This window comes from Salvelinus namaycush, chromosome 6 (genome assembly GCF_016432855.1).
Source record: "Salvelinus namaycush isolate Seneca chromosome 6, SaNama_1.0, whole genome shotgun sequence".
Lineage (NCBI taxonomy): Eukaryota > Metazoa > Chordata > Actinopteri > Salmoniformes > Salmonidae > Salvelinus > Salvelinus namaycush.
The window spans coordinates 42,689,973-42,710,161 of record NC_052312.1 but is presented as its reverse complement, the minus strand read 5'-3'; the positions used below and the strand labels follow the sequence as shown (position 1 = coordinate 42,710,161).

The following is a 20,189-nucleotide window of genomic DNA, read 5'->3' as shown; positions in this document are numbered from 1 at the left end:
GCCTGTAGAACCAGAATAATAAAGTGACGTAACAGTAAGAGAATGGTAACATACTGTCATAGTAACGTAATAATGACATAGAGGCTACATAAGGATGACATAACAGCATTAGGAATGCCCTCTCCTTGTAGGTGAAGAGCTATGGCCCAGGTCTGGAACCGATTGGCTGCATTGTCAACAAACCAGCAGAGTTCACCATTGATACAAGTAGAGCCGGCAGGGGCCAGCTGAAGATATACGCCCAGGATGCAGAGGGCTTCCCCATCGACATCCAGATCACAGAGAACGGAGACAGCACCTTCCTCTGTGTCTACATTCCCACCAAGCCCATCAAACACACCATCATTATCACCTGGGGAGAGGTCAACGTCCCCAACAGTCCCTTCAGGGTAAGACTGACCACCCATCTAACAGACTGTAGATAAATACCTGTTAGATCAGGGCGTTCCAACCCTGTTCCTGGAGAGCTACCCTCCTGTAGGTTTTAATTTCAACCCCAGTTGTAAATAACCTGATTTAACTTATCAACCAGCTAATTATTATAAGCAGGTGCGCTAGATTAGGGTTGGAGTGAAATCCTACAGGACGAAAGCTCTCCAGGAACAGGGTTGAAGAGCCCTGTGGTAGATACACATACAGTACATACATACATCACTTACAGCATTCTATAGCATATTCAGACTCTAGAGTGCATTTGCAAAGATAGTATACAGTTTTGTACAATGTTCTGGTACTAGTAATGTACGTTCATTGCTGTGTGTGTGTGTGTGTGTGTGTGTGTGTGTGTGTGTGTGTGTGTGTGTGTGTGTGTGTGTGTGTGTGTGTGTGTGTGTGTGTGTGTGTGTGTGTGTGTGTGTGTGTGTGTGTGTGTGTGTGTGTGTGTGTGTGTGTGTGTGTGTGTGTGTGTGTGTGTGTGTGTCTCAGGTGACCATCGGAGAGGGCAGCCACCCAGAGAATGTGAAGGTGTATGGTCCAGGTGTGGAGAAGTCAGGTCTGAAGGCCAACGAGCCCACCTACTTCACTGTGGACTGCAGCGAGGCAGGACAAGGTGAGATGCAACAGAGAAATACAACACATAGAAGGGTCTTCACTACTCAACGTTGTAGCCGACAGTGTTGTTGAGTAGGTTCTAGCACTGATGAGTATTTTCTTGCCATCTGCCTTCTTAATGTTAAACAATCTTACTTGTTTTTCCACTCCAATTTTTACCCCCTTCCTAATGCTGGACTCCTTCACTCCCATTCCCATTCCTCAGGGGATGTCAGTATCGGCATCAAGTGTGCTCCCGGCGTGGTCGGTCCGGCAGAGGCCGACATCGACTTTGACATCATCAAGAACGACAACGACACGTTCACAGTGAAGTACATGCCCCCCGGCCCCGGACGCTACACCATCATGGTGCTGTTCGCTGACCACGTGAGAGAAAGAGAAACTACACCGCCATTTTGAATTTTTAGCTTCATTATTATGAAAAAAAACAATAACAATGACCCCACTTTGACCCCTGCCACAGGAAATACCCATCAGCCCTTTCAGAATCAAGGTGGACCCCTCTCATGACGCTAACAAGGTGAGGGCGGAGGGACCCGGACTCAACAAGACAGGTGAGACTTCTAGTAATCATGGTAACAAGCTGCCGACATGGCCAATAGATCAAAATCACATACAATAATGTAAACGATGATGCTATAATGACCATAGAGTTACAAAACAATGGACATCAATGTCCAATTCTGGTGTTTTATTTAATTATATGCTAATGAATGTTAATGCAACTGATTACTAGATCAGTTGTATTGATCATGATTGTCCCTCTGTGTGACAACGTCTAGGTGTGGAGGTAGGTAAGCCCACCCACTTCACCATCTACACCAAGGGAGCGGGCAAGGCCAAGCCTGAAGTGCACTTCACCGGAGCAGCCAAAGGGGACGATGTCCGAGACTTTGAGATCATTGACAACCATGACTACTCCTACACCGTGCGCTACACTGCAGTGCAACAGGTATGTAACCATGACTACTCCTACACCAAGCACTACACTGCAGTGCAACAGGTATGCAACCATGACTACTCCTACACCGTGCACTACACTGCAGTGCAACGGGTATGTAACCATGACTACTCCTACACCGTACGCTACACTGCAGTGCAACAGGTATGCAACCATGACTACTCCTACACCAAGCACTACACTGCAGTGCAACAGGTATGCAACCATGACTACTCCTACACCGTGCACTACACTGCAGTGCAACGGGTATGTAACCATGACTACTCCTACACCGTACGCTACACTGCAGTGCAACAGGTATGCAACCATGACTACTCCTACACCGTGCGCTACACTGCAGTGCAACAGGTATGTAACCATGACTACTCCTACACCAAGCACTACACTGCAGTGCAACAGGTATGCAACCATGACTACTCCTACACCGTGCACTACACTGCAGTGCAACGGGTATGTAACCATGACTACTCCTACACCGTACGCTACACTGCAGTGCAACAGGTATGCAACCATGACTACTCCTACACCGTGCACTACACTGCAGTGCAACAGGTATGTAACCATGACTACTCCTACACCGTGCGCTACACTGCAGTGCAACAGGTATGCAACCATGACTACTCCTACACCGCACACTACACTGCAGGGCAACAGGTATGTAACCATGACTACTCCTACACCGTGCGCTACATTGCAGTGCAACAGGTATGTAACCATGACTACTACTACACCGTGCGCTACACTGCAGTGCAACAGGTATGAGTTCACATAAGGTCAAGATTCCTCACAATCTCGTTAAAATCTGTATTGTTTGAAGTATGAGTTATTTCCTGGCTCCTCTTTTTGGATGATGTGTTTTTGGGTTAAAATGGGGAGGAAGGCCTTGGTAAGAGGGTGATTGAAATGTTTAGGCTGCAGAAGTCTGTATACATATACTATCGTTCAAGATTTTGGGGTCACTTAGAAATGTCTTTGTTTTTGAAAGAAAAGGTTTTCTAATTATCAATTAGCCTTTTAAAATGATACACTTAGCTAACACAACGTGCCATTGGAACACAGGAGTCATGGTTGCTGATAATGGGCCTCTGTTAGCCTTCATTTCTCAGAACAAGAGTAGACTGATGAGTTTCAGAAGAAAGTTCTTTCTGACCATTTGGAGCCTGTAATCGAACCCACAAATGCTGATGCTCCAGATACTCAACTAGTCTAAAGAAGGCCAGTTTTATTGCTTCTTTAATCAGCACTACAGTTTTTAGCTGTGCTAACATAATTGCAAACGGGTTTTCTAATGATTAATTAGCCTTTAAAATTATAAACTTGGATTAGCTAACACAACGTGCCATTGGAACACAGGAGTGATGGTTGCTGATAATGGGCCTCTGTACGCCTATGTAGATATTTCATAAGAAATCAGCCGTTTCCAGCTTCAATAGTCATTTACAATGTTAACAATCTATACACTGTATTTCTGATCAATTTGATGCTATTTTGATGGACAAAAAATGTGTTTTTCTTTCAAAAACAAGGACATTTCTAAGTGACCCCAAACCTTTGAATGGTAGTATATGTTCAGTATGTCCATATGTCATAATATAACAACCACATTCATCTTTTTCTGTCTCTGTCCATCTTCCATATCCTCTCTCTCTCTCTCTCTCCCTCCCTCTTTCCCCACCATATCTCCCTCTCTCTCTCCCGCTCTCATATCTCTCTCGCTCTCTCTTATCCCCCTTTCTCCCTCTCTCCACCTCTCTGTCTCTCCCCCCTCTCTCTCCATCTCTCAGGGTAACATGTCTATCTCAATCTGCCACGGCGGTGACCCCATTCCCAAGAGCCCCTTCAACATCACTGTGGCGCCGCCCCTTGACATCAACAAGGTCAAAATTCAGGGGTTGAACAACAGTGAGTACCCCCCCACACGTACTCTCATTTTACTAAGAAACTGACCAGGAAATAAACTACCGTTCATCACCTGGAAGAGTTTGACCTCCTGTCCTCCAACACATTTGTCTTCCTCAGAACACACAGCCACAGAAAATACGTTGGCCTTCTTCTAACAGTTACTTCCTTTAAGAGGTTATATAAAATCAACTGGCCCTCGTGATATTCAATACTGCCAAGGAATTATTTGGCCGATGCACCAAGGACAGTATAATATTTGTTTTGTATGATGGCTTGGCTCCATAGTCATATAGAAAATAATTATGATTCCCTAGGTATCTAATCATTTCAGTCTGTTAACTAAAATCTATTGTTTTCACTTTGGTGCCTAACAGGAATGTATGCTATAGCCCTGTGTGTGTGTGTGTGACCTACAGAGGTCGACGTTGGGAAGGATCAGGAGTTCACAGTGAGCACGCACGGCGTCGGTGGCCAGGGCAAGTTGGATGTGAAGATCACCTCGCCCTCTCGTCGGCCAATCCCCTGCAAGCTGGAGTCTGACACGGCCAACGAAGTGCACACTGTGAAGTACATTCCCCCTGAGGAGGGCCCCTACAAAGTGGACATCAGCTATGATGGGAACCCTGTGCCTGGGAGCCCCTTCACTGTGGAGGGGGTGATGCCCCCTGACCCCTCAAAGGTAGGATACACCTGAGACAAACACACACACACACACACACACACACACACACACACACACACACACACACACACACACACACACACACACACACACACACACACACACACACACACACACACACACACACAAAACCTGTGTACTGTACAGTAAGCACTGTAGAATACATAGTGCAGCTGAGATTACGTCCCCAAAAGATTAAATGGATAAAGCTAGTGGGTTTTTACTCTTTGAGCTATGCTGGAAGGAATGTTCAGACATTTCACAACTCTGTATGCTGCTCTATAGAGCGATGGGTCCGGTCTGCATGGGGTTAGACGGTAAGGAAGACCTGCCATTGGTCCAGTCTGCATGTACTGTATCAGTCTCTTTAGGGCCTGTAGGGTCGCAGTCCTGGTGGTCCCGTGGAGAGCTATAGGGAGGAACTTCCATTAGTACATGACTTAAGGAGGCTTCCTGTCTGATGACACACATCATTGCATTCCGTTTCCATTTAACAACTGTCTGTGAGGGTCTAACTCAAACCCAGTGTGTCCCAACTTAGTAGTGAGTATCTCCTCCCCCCTCTCTCTGTCCCTTTTTTCATCTCCCTTTCTCTCTCTTTGCCCCACTCCCCATCTCCCTCTCTATCCCTCTGTTCTTGTCCCATCCATCCTCTTTCCCAGTTAGTCTTTAGTATAGTAACGTCTTCCCTTGGCACAGTTTCTCCATACTGTACTATTTCCCCCCTGACTCTCCCCTGGTCCCCTGGTCCCCCGGAGTCAGACAGACAGGTCCAGGAGCAGTAGAAGTGTAATACAGTGATAATGAAACATATTCATCACTCTGATCACCTGGGGGCTGTTTGCTTTGTCCAAGACTCATCCAGAGAGTATCAATCATTAACCAACGCCAGAAGGTGTGTGTGTGTGTGTGTGTGTGTGTGTGTGTGTGTGTGTGTGTGTGTGTGTGTGTGTGTGTGTGTGTGTGTGTGTGTGTGTGTGTGTGTGTGTGTGTGTGTGTGTGTGTGTGTGTGTGTGTGTGTGTGAGAGAGAGAGAGAAAGAGCGAGCGAGTACAGTATGTGTGTTTATGCATGTGTGTGTGTGTGTGTGTGTGTGTGTGTGTGTGTGTGTGTGTGTGTGTGTGTGTGTGAAGAGACAGCGAGAGATAGTATGTGTGTGAGTGAGTGTTTACCTTTAGTCGCAGTTAGATGAGTCAGGCGGTGAGGTCACTGCTGTCCCATGTGGGACTGGGGCGTTGGACCATAACACACCTGACCCCCTTCACCAGATGTTCCCCAATACGTCATCCCCCCTCCCCCTCCCCACCGCCAAACAGGATGAGCTGTATGTCAGTCACTGGACTGCGCCATCACTCTCGGAAAGCATTACTGGGAGGGTTTAGAATACGCCGGTCATGCAGAGAAAGAACTGAAATAGTTATTGTGGTCATAGACATATGCACTTTTCATGTTGGTCAGATGCAGTCATCTTTCAACCATTCGTCAGATGAGACTCCTGTTACTTCTTCACTTCTGATGGCTCTATTACTGAAATTCCAAAAGAGCTTAGTATGGCGTGCTTCATTTTATTTGTAACATAGAGCACCCATTTCGATCTAATCACCCCCTCTGAGCTGTTAGTCTAATGGTTTCTCCCCCCTGCTGTCTCTCAGGTGCATGCCTATGGCCCAGGCCTCCAGGGGGGCATGGTGGGCAAGCCGGCCCCCTTCGCCATTGACACCAAGGGTGCGGGCACCGGCGGGCTGGGCCTGACCGTGGAGGGGCCATGCGAGGCCAAGATCGAGTGCCAGGACAACGGCGACGGGTCCTGCTCTGTCTCCTACCTGCCCACAGAGCCCGGCGAATACGCCATCAACATCCTGTTTGCCGAGCAGCACATCCCCGGCTCCCCCTTCAAGGCCACGGTACAGTCCGTGTTTGACCCCAGTAAGGTCACGGCCAGTGGGCCAGGCCTGGAGAGAGGGAAGGTCAACGAGGCAGGGTCGTTCGTAGTGGACTGCGCCAAGGCTGGGGACGCCGAGCTGACCATTGAGATTATTTCAGATTCGGGGTCGAAGGTGGAGGTGCGTGTTCAGAACAACAGTGATGGGACCTATTCTATCACGTACATCCCACAGTTCCATGGCATGTATACTATCACCATTAAATACGGGGGGCACGCCGTGCCCAAGTTCCCCGCCCGTGTGCAAGTGGACCCAGCCGTGGATACCAGCGGGGTGAAGGTGTACGGACCAGGAGTGGAACCGAGAGGTAAGAACATTCACAAATGTAGATAATCGTCATCATCATCATGGCGATGACGATGACGGACAATAGGCTTTTCACTTTGATTGTTTTTCACTGAATCAGAATTTAGGCCTCATTGCACTTATTTGACACATAATTCAAACAGGATTTTCATTGAATAGCTTCTGTGTGATTCCATCAAGGTTTAGGACTTAAAAAGACAGTCTATAGTTCATAAAAGACGCAGTCTGTAGCCTACTTCCTTAACAGTACATAGAAGAGATATTTTCAGAGATAAAAGGAGTAGTTGCGGTGCCAAATACAGTATAAGTAACTGTCATATAAAGGTTGTAGCTTAAATCAGAGGCTACCACATCCCTGCTGTTCAAAAGACTCTGCCTGTATCCAAAAATGGCACCCTGTTCCCTATATGGTGCAAAAGAAGTGCTCTATATAGAGAATAGACTGCAAGTCTAACTCTTGACTGAGTTCAGGCCAGCCATTACATCAAACACAGGGCGAATGTCACAGTAAAGCAAAATGAACCAAGAGCTCTGGCCAAGAGACTTCCATCTCTTCTCTATCCCTCTGTCATTGCATTCCATTGTGCTTCAAAGCACAAAAGCAGTCTTTCCTGCCTTTATCCCTCCCCTTGCTTGTCCAGTGCTTACTCTCTCTCTCTCTCTCTCTCTCTCTCTCTCTCTCTCTCTCTCTCTCTCTCTCTCTCTCTCTCTCTCTCTCTCAATTAAATTCAGTATACTTTATTGACATGGGAAAGTAAACACTTACATTGTCAAAGTAAACATATAGCGACGATGGTCAAGGACAGCAATATACTAGACTGTTTGTAATGAATTCTTTAGAGTCTAAGCCGTTGGGGGGCGGGTTCTAAGCTGACATATGGAATTGTTTTACGATGGTCATGTCATGGATCATTTAGCTATTTATTTGGAATTTTATGACGCCTTTAGGTATAAAATATATCGAAATCTGTTTAGCAACTTACTAGCATTGAAGTTTACTTTGATTATTTGTGGGGGTTTTCCAGTAGGTGATATATTTTTATTTTTCCTTTGTGATAATTTGGTTGGGCCAGATTTTCTGAGTGCTGTCCTGAGGATTTGTTGGGTTGGTAGCGGTTAGTGAATTGAGCCTCAGGACCACCTGGCTGAGGGGACTTCTCTGAGGGGACTTCTCTGTGGTCACCTCTTGGCAGTTGAGGGCTTTGTAGTGGTAGGAGTGGGGGTCACTTGTTTTGAAATTATTATACAATTTGGTGGCTCTTTTTTGGATATTAATCAGAAGAGGGAATTGGCCTAATTCTGCTCTGCATGCATTGTTTAGAATTGTTCTCTGTACTCTTAGGATGCTCTCAGAGAATTCCTCATGAAGTCTTTCAATTTGGTGTTTGTCCAATTCTTGTTTTATAAGCGGACCCCACACTTCACTGCCGTATAGTGCAATTGTCTCTTTTGTTGATTTGAATATTTTGAGCCAGATCCTAATTGGTATGTCTAATTTGAGAGATATTTTAATTGCATAGAAAGCCCACCTCGCTTTGTCTTTAAGTTTCACAGCCAGGTTGAAGTTTCCTGTGGAGCAGATTTTTGGTCCCAAATGATGTGTAGGTGTTTGTCTTCTACATCAGTGGAGCCCAGTAAAAATTGATATCGGTTTCCCTGACATCTGGATCTTTTCTGGAACATATAAAATCTGACAGGACTGTTGCAGATGATCTAGTTGTTGCTGTAACCCCTCTTTTGTGGGGGACAGCAGCACCATGTCATCTGCATACAGGAGGCATTTTATTTCTGAGTGAGACCTGGGGCTGTTGATTGTTCTAGTGTTTTTGCCAATTCTGTAATGTATATATTAAATAGACTTGAGCTCCGGTTGTTCCCCTGTTTCACTCTGAGTCCTTGGGAAAATAAATGTGTATGTTTATTTCCAATTTTGACTGCACATTTGTTATTTCTACACATTGATTTGATGACATCATACAGTATGTTTTTCTACCCACACCACTTTCTATTCATTTGAGAAAAATGCCTTCATGCCAAATTGAATCAAATCCACAAAGCAGGAGAAATGTTTTGTTTTGATTCACATGTTTATCAATTAGGGTGTGTAGGGTATAAATGTTGTCTGAAGTTCGATAATTTGGTAAGAATGAAATGAGATTTTTGCTCATGCTGTTCATGATGGCGCAGAGTATTTTTTTTGCCAGGTTTCTGTTGACACACTTGCCACGGTAATTGACTGGATCAAATTTGTCTCCATTTTCAGTCCTTGGTTCCAGATGTCAGGGGAATAGCCTACACTCAAAACCTGCTTAATAGAGTGTGGCAGTGCTAAATTTGTGGTCTGTGTATTTGATCATTTCTCTCTCTCTCGCTCTCTTTCTCCCTCCCTCACCCTTCCCTCTCTCTCTTTCCTTCTTTCTCTCTCTCTGTCCTTTCTCTCCCAATCCTATTCTCCCTCCCCTATCTTTCTGTCTGTAGAGGAAGGAAAATAAACTGACAATTAGCCGTAGCGACCTGACCACAGCTTGACTGACATTACTGGCCTGCGTCTGGCTTTGATTAGACTTGGACGATCCTGATTGGCCATGTCTGACAGTGAGGGGTTGTAATTGCTTTGTGATTGGCTGGATGTGTTCCTGATTGGCAGTGATTGGCTGGGCTTTTAAAGCCAGTGGAATTGGTACTGCAGACGCAGACGTGCGGCTGTCAATGGAGGTTTATGTTAACTCAGACAGACCTGCTGTCGAATTAGTCTCACCTTAGATCCCTAGGGAAAAGTTAGAGATAGACAGGGGGAGAAAGAGAAATGTGTGTCTATCACATAGAGAAAAATAATTTGCGATCAGAGTGCAGGAGGCTGCTGAGGGGAGGACGGTTCATAATAATGGCCAGAATGGCGCAAATGGAATGGCATCAAACACCCGGAAACCATGGAAACCATGTGTTTGATGTATATGATACCATTCCACTGTTTCCGCTCCAGTCATTATCACAAGCCCGTTCTCCCAAATGAAGGTGCCACCAACCTCCTGTGGATCAGAGAACAAGGGACAAAGACAGAAGTACAGACAGACAGACACATCACCTGTGAGAGACAGACAAATCAACCAAGCTCCACATACCTACTGCATCTGTGTTGTCCACAGGGGTCCTGAGGGAGGTGACCACCCATTTCATCGTGGATGCCCGTGCCAAGAGCAAGACCGGGAGCAGCCATGTCAAGGCCCGCATCGTCAACCCTTCAGGCGCCAACACAGACGCCTACATCACTGACAAGGGAGAAGGCACCTACAGAGTGGAATACACTGCCTATGAGGATGGTAAGGCTGAGTCATGCAACTGCACCAATAATGTGATGTACATTCTATCTCGAGGACATTATGATGAAGCAGAATATTAGGCACAATGTATTATCTACCATACATAACATCAAAACTCATAGGAAAGTCATTAGATTGCCTTGGATGTTATTGTACCTGAATGAGCCCAGAGCTGACTCATTACACCCGTCTGATTCGCTTATAGCCCCTCTGAGGCCTGAAGTGAGGGAGTCTGGGTAGCCTTGGTGCTCACCTTGTTTTATGAATGTTTTTCCAGCACGTCGTAATTCCCCCAAAATAAACCCTGTGGCTTTCATAAAACTAACTGTTTTCCCTCCCCTTTAGCCATGGGGAAAAGAGCCGAGCTCAGCTGTTCTGCCCTTCATGACTTTAACATACTCTAGCCTGCCAGGAAGCAGTGTGATTTCTCCCAGTGTAGGCCCCTTGGCCCATATTCACCGAGTGGCTATGAGTAGGAGCACTGATATAGGATCAGTTTGGGGGGATCTGATCGTAGATCAGCACTCATACTGTGATATCATTTGTGAATATTTGTGAGTTATTGAGAAGTGGGAGGGGGTTGATGTGTGTCTATATATAGGCCCAGGTTGTTGAGGACACAAGGGGGAAAGAGAGCACACACTTTGAGATTACTTGGAAAAGGGAGAGCGAAGATCAGAGAGACACACAGAACAGAAAGATGGAGGATAAGGTAGAGAGGGGAGAGAGAGGGAGGGGAGAGAGAGAGGGAGGGGGGGGGGGGAGGGGGAGAGGGGGAGGGGAGAGAGAGGGAGGGGGGAGAGAGGGGGAGGGGGAGAAGGGGAGGGAGAGAGGGGGGGGGGGGGGGGGGAGAGGGGGAGAGGGGGAGGGAGAGAGGGGGGGAGGGGGAGAGAGGTATTAGTAGCCGGTGACTGGCTATAGAGGGAAGGCAGATGGTTTTCCACTAATAGGGGATGTCTGTTACGTCCAGGCCTCAGCCCGCTGGATTGGGGGACAGAAATACGCAACCTTGTGGCAGCCTCTTTGACATGGACTTTTCATAATGAAGGTCACACACACACACAGTTTAATGTAGCAGCTTAGTAATCTAATCAGTATTCCTCTAGCGATGGCCACAGTGATTCACTGTTGAGATTGGGTTTTTTGGAGGTCACACTGCTTTCAAAAGAAAGTAGTCAAATGTGCTTTTGTGTGTGTGTGTGTGTGTGTGTGTGTGTGTGTGTGTGTGTGTGTACTGTCTTACTGTGTGTGTGTTCTCTCCCTGTGTGTGTTCAGGGATGCACCTGATTGAGGTGCTGTATGATGATGTGGCGGTGCCTAACAGTCCGTTCCGTGTCCCGGTAACGGAGGGTTGTGACCCCAGCCGTGTCAGAGCCTACGGTCCTGGTCTGGAGGAGGGCCTGGTCAATAAACCCAACCGCTTCACCGTGGAAACCAGGTGCACACACTAACTTATTTATATAATCATCATCCTTACCATGTGGAACATAAGGCTTCCATCAGAGAGCACCATTGCATCCCTTTGTCACTCTGTTCAGGGGGTACACACTGGACACAAACTGGGGTGACAATTAGATGGTTGAAATGGGGTGTAAGTAGGGTGAGAAAGGTTAAATGGTGTAGATTTTTTTTTCTCTCAGTTATGAGATACTGGTTTGTTTCAATTCAGCATTTAGGTAAAACATTCTTCTCTCCTCCCTCTTCACCATCCCTCTCTCTTTCTGTCCCCCTCTCTCCGTCCCTCCCTCCCCCTCTAGGGGTGCTGGTACAGGGGGTCTGGGCCTGGCCATCGAGGGTCCATCAGAGGCTAAGATGTCCTGTAAGGACAATAAAGATGGCAGCTGCAGTGTGGAGTACATCCCCTTCACCCCGGGTGACTATGACGTCAACATTACCTTCGGAGGCTTGCCCATCCCAGGTACTTTGTGGAAAGAATTTAAACTATTCTTGATTGGTTGATGAAGAGTTTTGTTAGTGTTATGGAAGATGTTTTGATTGGTCTCGGCTTTCAAAAAGGTACGTGTATCGATGTACACTAGACCTGTATATACCAAATGCTATAAGTATGGAATGAGGATGTTTTGCTTGGTCAGAGAGGATGAAGTGAAGCGAGATGTTTACTCTGCCCAAAATCTGTCCATGAAAATAAGCCAACGAAGAGAGGAATTTTTGTATGGAGGTCAATGAGAGAGTTTAATCGCTAATTTGTTAGGTGAGGGTTATTTGATCGAATAGAAGTTTCGTAATGGCTAGCTTGTTACGAATGCACTGATATAAGTGGACGCACGTGGCATTTTGGCATCTTTGAAAAAATATATGTTTATCATAGTTGTGCATGTCATAGAGATAGAGGACTCATCATGGATATAACCAGTTTTAGCATGGACATTGCCATTGAGGGCTTCCCAATGACTGTATATATGAATGGACAAAACCATCGATCACGTGACACCTTTCATTCCTATGTGAAGAATCAATAGTGCTTGGAAGTCAAATTAAGTCCGTTAAGATGACGTCTCATGGAGACATAACATGAGCAGTTTGAGCTACTCCAGGAAGGGACGTTGCATGCTAACTCAGTGCTCCCCCCCTCATTGAGTAACTCAAGTTGAAGGCCGGCCGGGGTACTGGAGGCTGCCTTTAGCAACTAAATGACCCTTATAACTTACTTCTTCTGTGTGCAATTTTAAAATAGTCGGTTCAAGGACATACATATGTTTTATTAGAAGCAATTATTGTAACTATGAACTAATGGAACTAAATTTCTATGGCCTGTTGTAAACATGCAGATCTGCCCTCTCATTAGCTAGAATGGTCCCATCTGATCTCATCTTCCCATGCCTGCTTTCCATCTTTGAGGACATGTATTTCCATTGTTAGAGCGGTCACTCGAATATCTTGTCAATACAGGGCCTGTTTAACACATGCTACAAGTATGTAATGAGAATGTTTTGCTTTGTCAGGGCTTTCAAAGAGGTACATAAACAAATGAATACTCATCAATGTACACTTGACCTGTATACCTATACGTGTGTAATTCCATTCTGTCTGTGTGTCTGTGTTGCAGGGAGTCCTTTCCGTGTGCCAGTGAGAGAGCTGGTGGACCCAAGTAAGGTGAGGTGTTCAGGCCCAGGGCTGGGTAGTGGAGTCAGAGCCCATGTTCCTCAGACCTTCACTGTGGACACCAGCAAGGCTGGCCTCGCCCCTCTGGGAGTGGTGCTGTACGGACCTACTGGTAAGAGGAGAGATAAAGAGAGAGACACACACACAGACACCCCCCTCCCTCCGCACAAACCAAATAGCTTTCGTTGGCTGTGAAGTTTTAAGGTTTCAGACTGTGATCAATATTTAATTACTTCCCGCCTCAGGAGTGGCTGAGCCAGTGAACATCACAGATAATGGAGACGGAACACACACAGCGACCTACACCCCGGCCAAGGACGGCCCGTACACCGTGTGTGTGAAGTACGCTGAGCAGGAGGTCCCTCGCAGGTCAGAACAGCAGGAGGAGGAACCAAACTGTGATCACAGAGAAACATCTTTGATGTTTTCATCAAATCATTGTACAATGTTTTCATCGCTCTGTCATTCTCTATTGATCCTCTTTTCCTGTCTTGAAGTGGGAATTCAGTTGAACTGAAACATTTAAATCCTTGAGAGACTGAAATCTTATCTCTTGCTTGATCTTTCATAAATCGTTCAGTCGTGACACCCCTTTCTTTCAAATTATGTTTTTTTTTCTCTCTGCAGTCCGTATAAGATCAAGACATTGCCTGCTCATGATGCCAGTAAGGTGCGTGCCAGTGGGCCAGGTTTGAGTGCCCAGGGTGTGCCTGCCAGCCTGCCCGTGGAGTTCACCATCGATGCCCGCGATGCTGGCGAAGGCCTGCTCACTGTGCAGATACTGGTGAGTCACCTCTTCCTCTGTCACTTCCTCTCTAGACAGGAAACTCTCATTCACTGTGAGCTCAGCCATTGTCCTCCCTATTTAAAACCTCAACTTCTTTTTCTTTAACCTTAAGATGATAAACATCTCTTCAAGCTTGCTGTTATGATTCATACTTATTACCAATTTGGACATTTCTACCTTATTTTCTTATTGTGTGTTAAAAAAACAAAAAAACATGTTAAGTCAGCCCCTCCACCCATTCTACCCATTCCTTTCTCTCTCCCCCTCCCTGATCTGGGATGTGGTTGGGTTGTGGCTGTGATGTGTCTGCCTGTTGACTTGTCTGCAGGGTCCGGATGGGTCCAGGCGCGAGGCCTCAGTGTTTGTGGAGGACTGGGGCAGGAGGGTATGGGAGAAGCATATAGTCAAGGGGACCATACCCTTCAGTATTCTTAAGAAAGGCTCCGTAAGGCCTGCTCTTCCTTTTTCTGGCCTCTTCTCTTTCACCCCTCACGCTGTCTGCCGTCTCCCCTCGCCCTCTTGTTCCCTTTTCGTCCCCTTCTTCCCTAGTCCCCTCGTTCTTTTGTCCCTTGTCTTTTTTGTACTTGCTGAGGACCCTGGGAGGATTATTTTGTAATCTCTGTCTCCTTTCACTCTCTTCTCTTCTTACTGTGAGAGAGGAGGGAAGGGATTGTAAACCAGATAAAAAGGAATTTTAGACCAACGTTAAAACAATGCATTAACAAAGGATTCACTTGACTCCCTGGCTGAAGCTTCACTGAAACAATTGTGGTGCTGTGATGAGTTGGGACAGTACACATCAGTACAGGGAGGAACAGGGATCTCTTGGATGTTTGAAAGTGAACATTTCTCCTAAGCAGTAGTACACATGAAAGACATTCTCCATCCCCTAAATGTCCCTCCTCCCCAGTCTGTGTGGACTGACCTCCATTGGGTTTGGCTAATTGGCTAATGTGGTTTTCTTTATCCCACTAACTGTAGAAAATGGCGCTTCCCTAAACATAGCACCATCCATTCTCAAAGATAATCACTCCCACTGTTGCATTGTGCACAGATTTGTGTTGCGTCATGTTGAAAAGATGACATACATAGAAAATGTACAGTTTACATGAGTGCACACACGCACACACTCATACCATATCCCTATACCTGTAGGACCCAGAAGGCAAGCCGAAAAAGGCCAATATCCGTGACAACAGAGATGGGACGTACACAGTGTCCTATGTACCAGACATGGCAGGGCGCTACACCATCACCATCAAGTATGGAGGAGACGAGATTCCCTACTCACCCTATCGTATCCATGCCCTGCCCACTGGAGACGCCAGCAAGTGTCTGGTCACAGGTCAGTGAGAGGACTATATGTAAAAGTATATCTATACTGTATATCTCTATGGAGGAAGGCCTGGATAAACATTGCTCTGATGAAGTAGCTTGAGTGGGTTTTACCCATGAGGCACCATAAATTATGGTTTTATTTTCTATTTACAGTTTCCATTGGAGGACATGGATTGGGTGAGCATTTCTAAACATGCTAATTCTTCTGAGAACTAGCATGCATATCAGTATATGTACAGCATGTGATTATATTGACTTGATGTTAGTGATGACGGGATAGTTTCAGTAGTTTTGTATGGTCTCCTTACATGTCAATCATTCTCGACAGGTTCAGGCCTCGGACCCACCATCCAGATCGGCGAGGAGACCGTCATCACCGTGGACGCAAAAGCTGCTGGGAAGGGAAAGGTGACCTGTAAGGTGTCGACGCCAGATGGGGCGGAGCTAGACGTGGACGTGGTGGAGAATTCCGACGGAACATTTGACATCTACTACACGGCTCCGGAACCCGGGAAATACGTCATCACCATCCGCTTTGGAGGAGAACACATTCCAAACAGCCCCTTCCATGTTGTGGTGAGTACTTTCTGGTATGGAATCATGGGTACTGTAGTCCTTACCTGAATTTGTTGGGAAAGTGGTGTTTGTTTGTTAAAGTGTTGCCATAAATGTGTTTCATTCATTGAATGTCTTCTGTAACATTATGATGTGACACGATGTTGTGTGCTCTCTAGGCTGGTTCCCATACAGTAGGTTTGACTCATATCATATAACAGTAATTACAAATTGTGTGGTTTGAGCCCTGAATTCTGATTGGCTGAAAGCCATGGTATATCATACCGTATACCACAGGTTTTTTAGTTTTTAGTTTTACCGCTCTAATTATGTTGGTAACCAGTTTATAATAGCAATAAGACACCTCAGGGGTTTGTGATATATGGCCAATATACCACGGCTAAGGGCTGTGTCTAGGCACTACGTGTCCAGGCACTACGTGTTGCGTCGTGTGTAAGAATAGCCCTTAGCCGTGGTATATTGGCCACATACCACACCTCCTCGGGCCTTATTGCTTAAATGTACTAAATAGTTATCTTATAACATAGGAGTTGCGCATGGTGTGCCACTTACATGAGCCTATGATAATCCTTGGAGGATTACTATAACTGTGTGCGCATGGTGATTTGTAAGTTACCCATAGAAATATGATGAGTAATTCGTCGATTTCTATGAAGTTTTCCTAAACGTGTGACTTACCCTCCCCAACAGGCCAGTGATACCGTCCCTATAATAGAGGAACCGTGTGACAAGCTCCAGTTACAACAGCCCTACCAGGCCTACCAGGGCTACCCCCCTCACTGGGTATAAACCTACCCCAAACCTCCCCTCACCCCACCCCACCCCACCCCACCCTGCCAGCACTTACCTCCACCTCACCTCCACCCTCTCCTTCAGCTTACCCACCTCCTTCATATCCCAACACCATGATTCCTACTTTACTTTCCATGCACATCTCAAAAACCTTTGTTGCTTGTCCTCAGATGCTGCTCGCAAAGAATCATTGCATGTCCACTTCATTTCTGTTTTGCTTGTCTCCTTTATGGCGATAGCCATTGAGCATCTCTGTGTCTGTTGTGTGTGCGTGAGACGCTCTCGCATCGCTTTGACTGTTTTTCTTTCAGCTTATCTTGATTATCTCTCAGGCCTTCAAAGCCTGGACTCTCGCCTGTCCTGCCTGCCCAGAGTCAGGGCCTTTGTCTGGGCTGTGCTTTCACCTCCATCCCCTCGTACTGTCCCTGAGCAGAGATATAGACCAGAATGCCAATGTTAATTGAATAATTTTCCTCTCATAGGCCACAGAGGAGCCCGTCACCCCCGGGGATATCATGGAGCCTATGCTCCGCCCCTTCAACCTGGTCATTCCGTTCACCGTTCAGAAGGGAGAGATCACAGGTGAGATTTAACTGATGTCTGACAATTGTGTGTGTGTGTGTGTGTGTGGTGTTTCCTGTGTTATGAATGATAGTAATTTACCTGTGTATGTGTGTGTGTTTCCAGGTGAGGTGCGTATGCCCTCAGGTAAGACAGCCCGTCCTAACATCACAGACAACAAGGATGGGACAGTCACAGTGAAGTACGCCCCTACAGAGAAAGGCCTGCACGAGATGGACATCAAATATGACGGAAACCACATCCCAGGTACATATTGCATAGAGAAACACACACACACTCATAAACAAACACACACACACAAATTCAATACAGGAAGTAGATCAATAATTGGTCGTTTCATGCTGTTCCATCACAGGAAGTCCCCTCCAGTTCTATGTAGATGCCATTAACAGTGGTCATGTGACAGCTTATGGTCCTGGTCTGAGTCACGGCATGGTCAACAAACCTGCCACCTTCACCATCGTCACCAAGGATGCAGGGGAAGGTAAGGAACTAAACCAAATAATACCATACACTACTGAGCTATGGTCAAATTCTATCATGGTATTAAAAATGGTATTCAACAATTCTCAAAGTCTTCAATCCCTTTCCCCTGTCTGTTTTTCCTCCATCCCTCTCTCACCCCTTCTGTCTCCCCCGACATTCCCCCCATCTCTCCTCACTTCTGCTCTTCCTGTCTTTCTCTCTCTCTCCTCTCATGTCTAGGTGGCCTGTCCCTGGCGGTGGAGGGTCCCTCTAAGGCAGAGATCAACTGTAAGGACAACAAGGATGGAACCTGTACTGTGTCCTACCTTCCCACTGTACCAGGAGACTACAACATCATCGTCAAGTTTGACAACAAACACATCGCCGGCAGCCCCTACACTGCCAAGATCACAGGTAATGACTGTGTGTGTGTGTGTGTGTGTGTGTGTGTGTGTGTGTGTGTGTGTGTGTGTGTGTGTGTGTGTGTGTGTGTGTGTGTGTGTGTGTGTGTGTGTGTGTGTGTGTGTGTGTGTGTGTGTGTGTGTGTGTGTGTGTGAGAGAGAGAGAGCAAGCCAAAGGTTGTTTTCATTAAATGCATTATTTGCTTTTCATTTTCTCGCCTTCATTCTTGTTCTCTTCTGTCCATCTCTCCCCTGTAGGAGATGACACTATGAGGACATCCCAGCTCAACGTCGGCACGGCAACAGACGTGTCATTGAAGATCTCAGAGACAGACCTGAGCAGCCTGACAGCGAGCATCAGAGCACCGTCGGGCAACGAGGAACCCTGCCTCCTCAAGAGACTGCCCAATCGACACATCGGTGAGCCACTCACCAGGCCTGGGTCCCAAAGTTTATGAATCTATTATTTAGTCAGTAACACAACTGTTAGTTGCGTAAACCTCTTTTTTTGTGTCGAAAGAGACCTGGTAAGATGGCAGCAAGGGTAAACTTCTGTATGTTTGAACCATAAAGAGGCACAGATATAGTCATTCCATGTACCTGATTGCGTTCTCCTCTATCCGTCCTCCTCTCTAGGTATCTCATTCACTCCTAAGGAGGTGGGGGAGCATGTTGTGAGTGTGAAGAAGAACGGGACGCACGTGACCAACAGCCCCTTCAAGATCATGGTGGGCCAGTCAGAGATCGGGGACGCCAGCAAGGTCAAGGTGTTTGGCCAGGGACTGGTGGAAGGACACATCTTTGAGGTGGCTGAGTTCATAGTTGACACCAGGAACGCAGGTGAGGGTGTTTTCATTGGTATTCATTGTGACAAGTTACTATTGAACATAGTAGAGGGTTAAGATAATGTTCAACTTTAGACGTTCAGAAGTTTTAAGTTAATAGTTTTTGCTGTGTATGCACTGTAAAAGGGTTGCCATGAATTTGTCAGTAACTTGCAGGCAGCTCATTGGCAAGTAAGTTACTGTATGTGTTACTGTCACGCCCTGGCCTTAGTATTCTTTGTTTTCTTTATTATTTTAGTTAGGTCAGGGTGTGACATGGGGAATGTTTGTGTTTTGTCTCGTCTTGGGTGGTTATATGGTAAAGGGGGTGTTGGGTTTAGTGTATGGGGTTGTGTATAGTGAATGTGTCTAGTTATGTCTATGGTTGCCTGAGTGGTTCTCAATCAGAGACAGCTGTCTTTCATTTGTCTCTGATTGGGAGCCATATTTAAGGCAGCCATAGGCATTATGCGTTTGTGGGTAGTTGTCTATGTCTAACGTTAGTAGCGGTGTGTGCACTTTCGTTTGTAGCTTCACGTTCGTGGTTTATTGTTTTTGTATTAGTTTGTATAGTGTTCGTTTCGTCTTCGTCTCTAATAAAAGAAGATGTATTCATATCACTCTGCGTTTTGGTCCGATCCATGCTCCTCCTCAGACGAGGAGGAGAACGAACGTGACAGTTACTGTTACTGTGTAATGACACACAGTACAATACCGTAGAATTGACTGTATTATACTGTAAAAAAGTAAATGCTACTGTAATCGTAATGAATAAATGGATGGATGGATGAAATTCATTGAGGGGATTAGGGTTTGTATTTGACAGTATTTTACTGTAATTACATGTGATTGGTGTAAGGAGATTGGCTGCTACGTAGGTAATGTGTTTTTCTTTACAGCATATCAATTAATATTTGGTGTTTTATATCACTTGCATTTCTAGAGGCCTTAACAAAAACTTGTGACCACAGGGCAAAACAGACCAAAAGGACATGGCAAAATGCTCAACCATTTAAGGTTGAAGACTTGCTGCCTTTCCTATCTGTGCCCTATACCTTTTAAATTGATGGGGTACTAATACCACATGCAAGTTAAATTAGTACAGCATTTTCACTAACGGGTGCAACAAATATAGCCT

General features: G+C 46.0%; 1 protein-coding gene across 2 annotated transcripts in view; it reads left to right on the top strand.

The window, feature by feature from the left end:
* LOC120050043 (filamin-C-like) overlaps window positions 1-20,189 on the top strand; it is a 94,655-nt gene that overhangs the window by 63,529 nt on the left and 10,937 nt on the right. The window contains exons 13-36 of one of the 2 annotated variants that reach the window (XM_038996653.1): window positions 132-389; window positions 925-1,048; window positions 1,256-1,416; window positions 1,514-1,604; window positions 1,833-2,002; window positions 3,796-3,913; window positions 4,330-4,592; window positions 6,247-6,844; window positions 9,990-10,163; window positions 11,439-11,601; window positions 11,921-12,081; window positions 13,231-13,398; window positions 13,532-13,655; window positions 13,914-14,070; window positions 15,229-15,418; window positions 15,565-15,588; window positions 15,740-15,987; window positions 16,678-16,770; window positions 17,262-17,361; window positions 17,467-17,607; window positions 17,717-17,845; window positions 18,067-18,240; window positions 18,486-18,647; window positions 18,864-19,067. In XM_038996653.1, the coding sequence (XP_038852581.1) occupies window positions 132-389; window positions 925-1,048; window positions 1,256-1,416; window positions 1,514-1,604; window positions 1,833-2,002; window positions 3,796-3,913; window positions 4,330-4,592; window positions 6,247-6,844; window positions 9,990-10,163; window positions 11,439-11,601; window positions 11,921-12,081; window positions 13,231-13,398; window positions 13,532-13,655; window positions 13,914-14,070; window positions 15,229-15,418; window positions 15,565-15,588; window positions 15,740-15,987; window positions 16,678-16,770; window positions 17,262-17,361; window positions 17,467-17,607; window positions 17,717-17,845; window positions 18,067-18,240; window positions 18,486-18,647; window positions 18,864-19,067 (4,195 nt within the window). The remainder of the gene's footprint in view (window positions 1-131; window positions 390-924; window positions 1,049-1,255; window positions 1,417-1,513; window positions 1,605-1,832; window positions 2,003-3,795; window positions 3,914-4,329; window positions 4,593-6,246; window positions 6,845-9,989; window positions 10,164-11,438; window positions 11,602-11,920; window positions 12,082-13,230; window positions 13,399-13,531; window positions 13,656-13,913; window positions 14,071-15,228; window positions 15,419-15,564; window positions 15,589-15,739; window positions 15,988-16,677; window positions 16,771-17,261; window positions 17,362-17,466; window positions 17,608-17,716; window positions 17,846-18,066; window positions 18,241-18,485; window positions 18,648-18,863; window positions 19,068-20,189) is intronic. The other variant, XM_038996654.1, reaches the window with a different exon arrangement.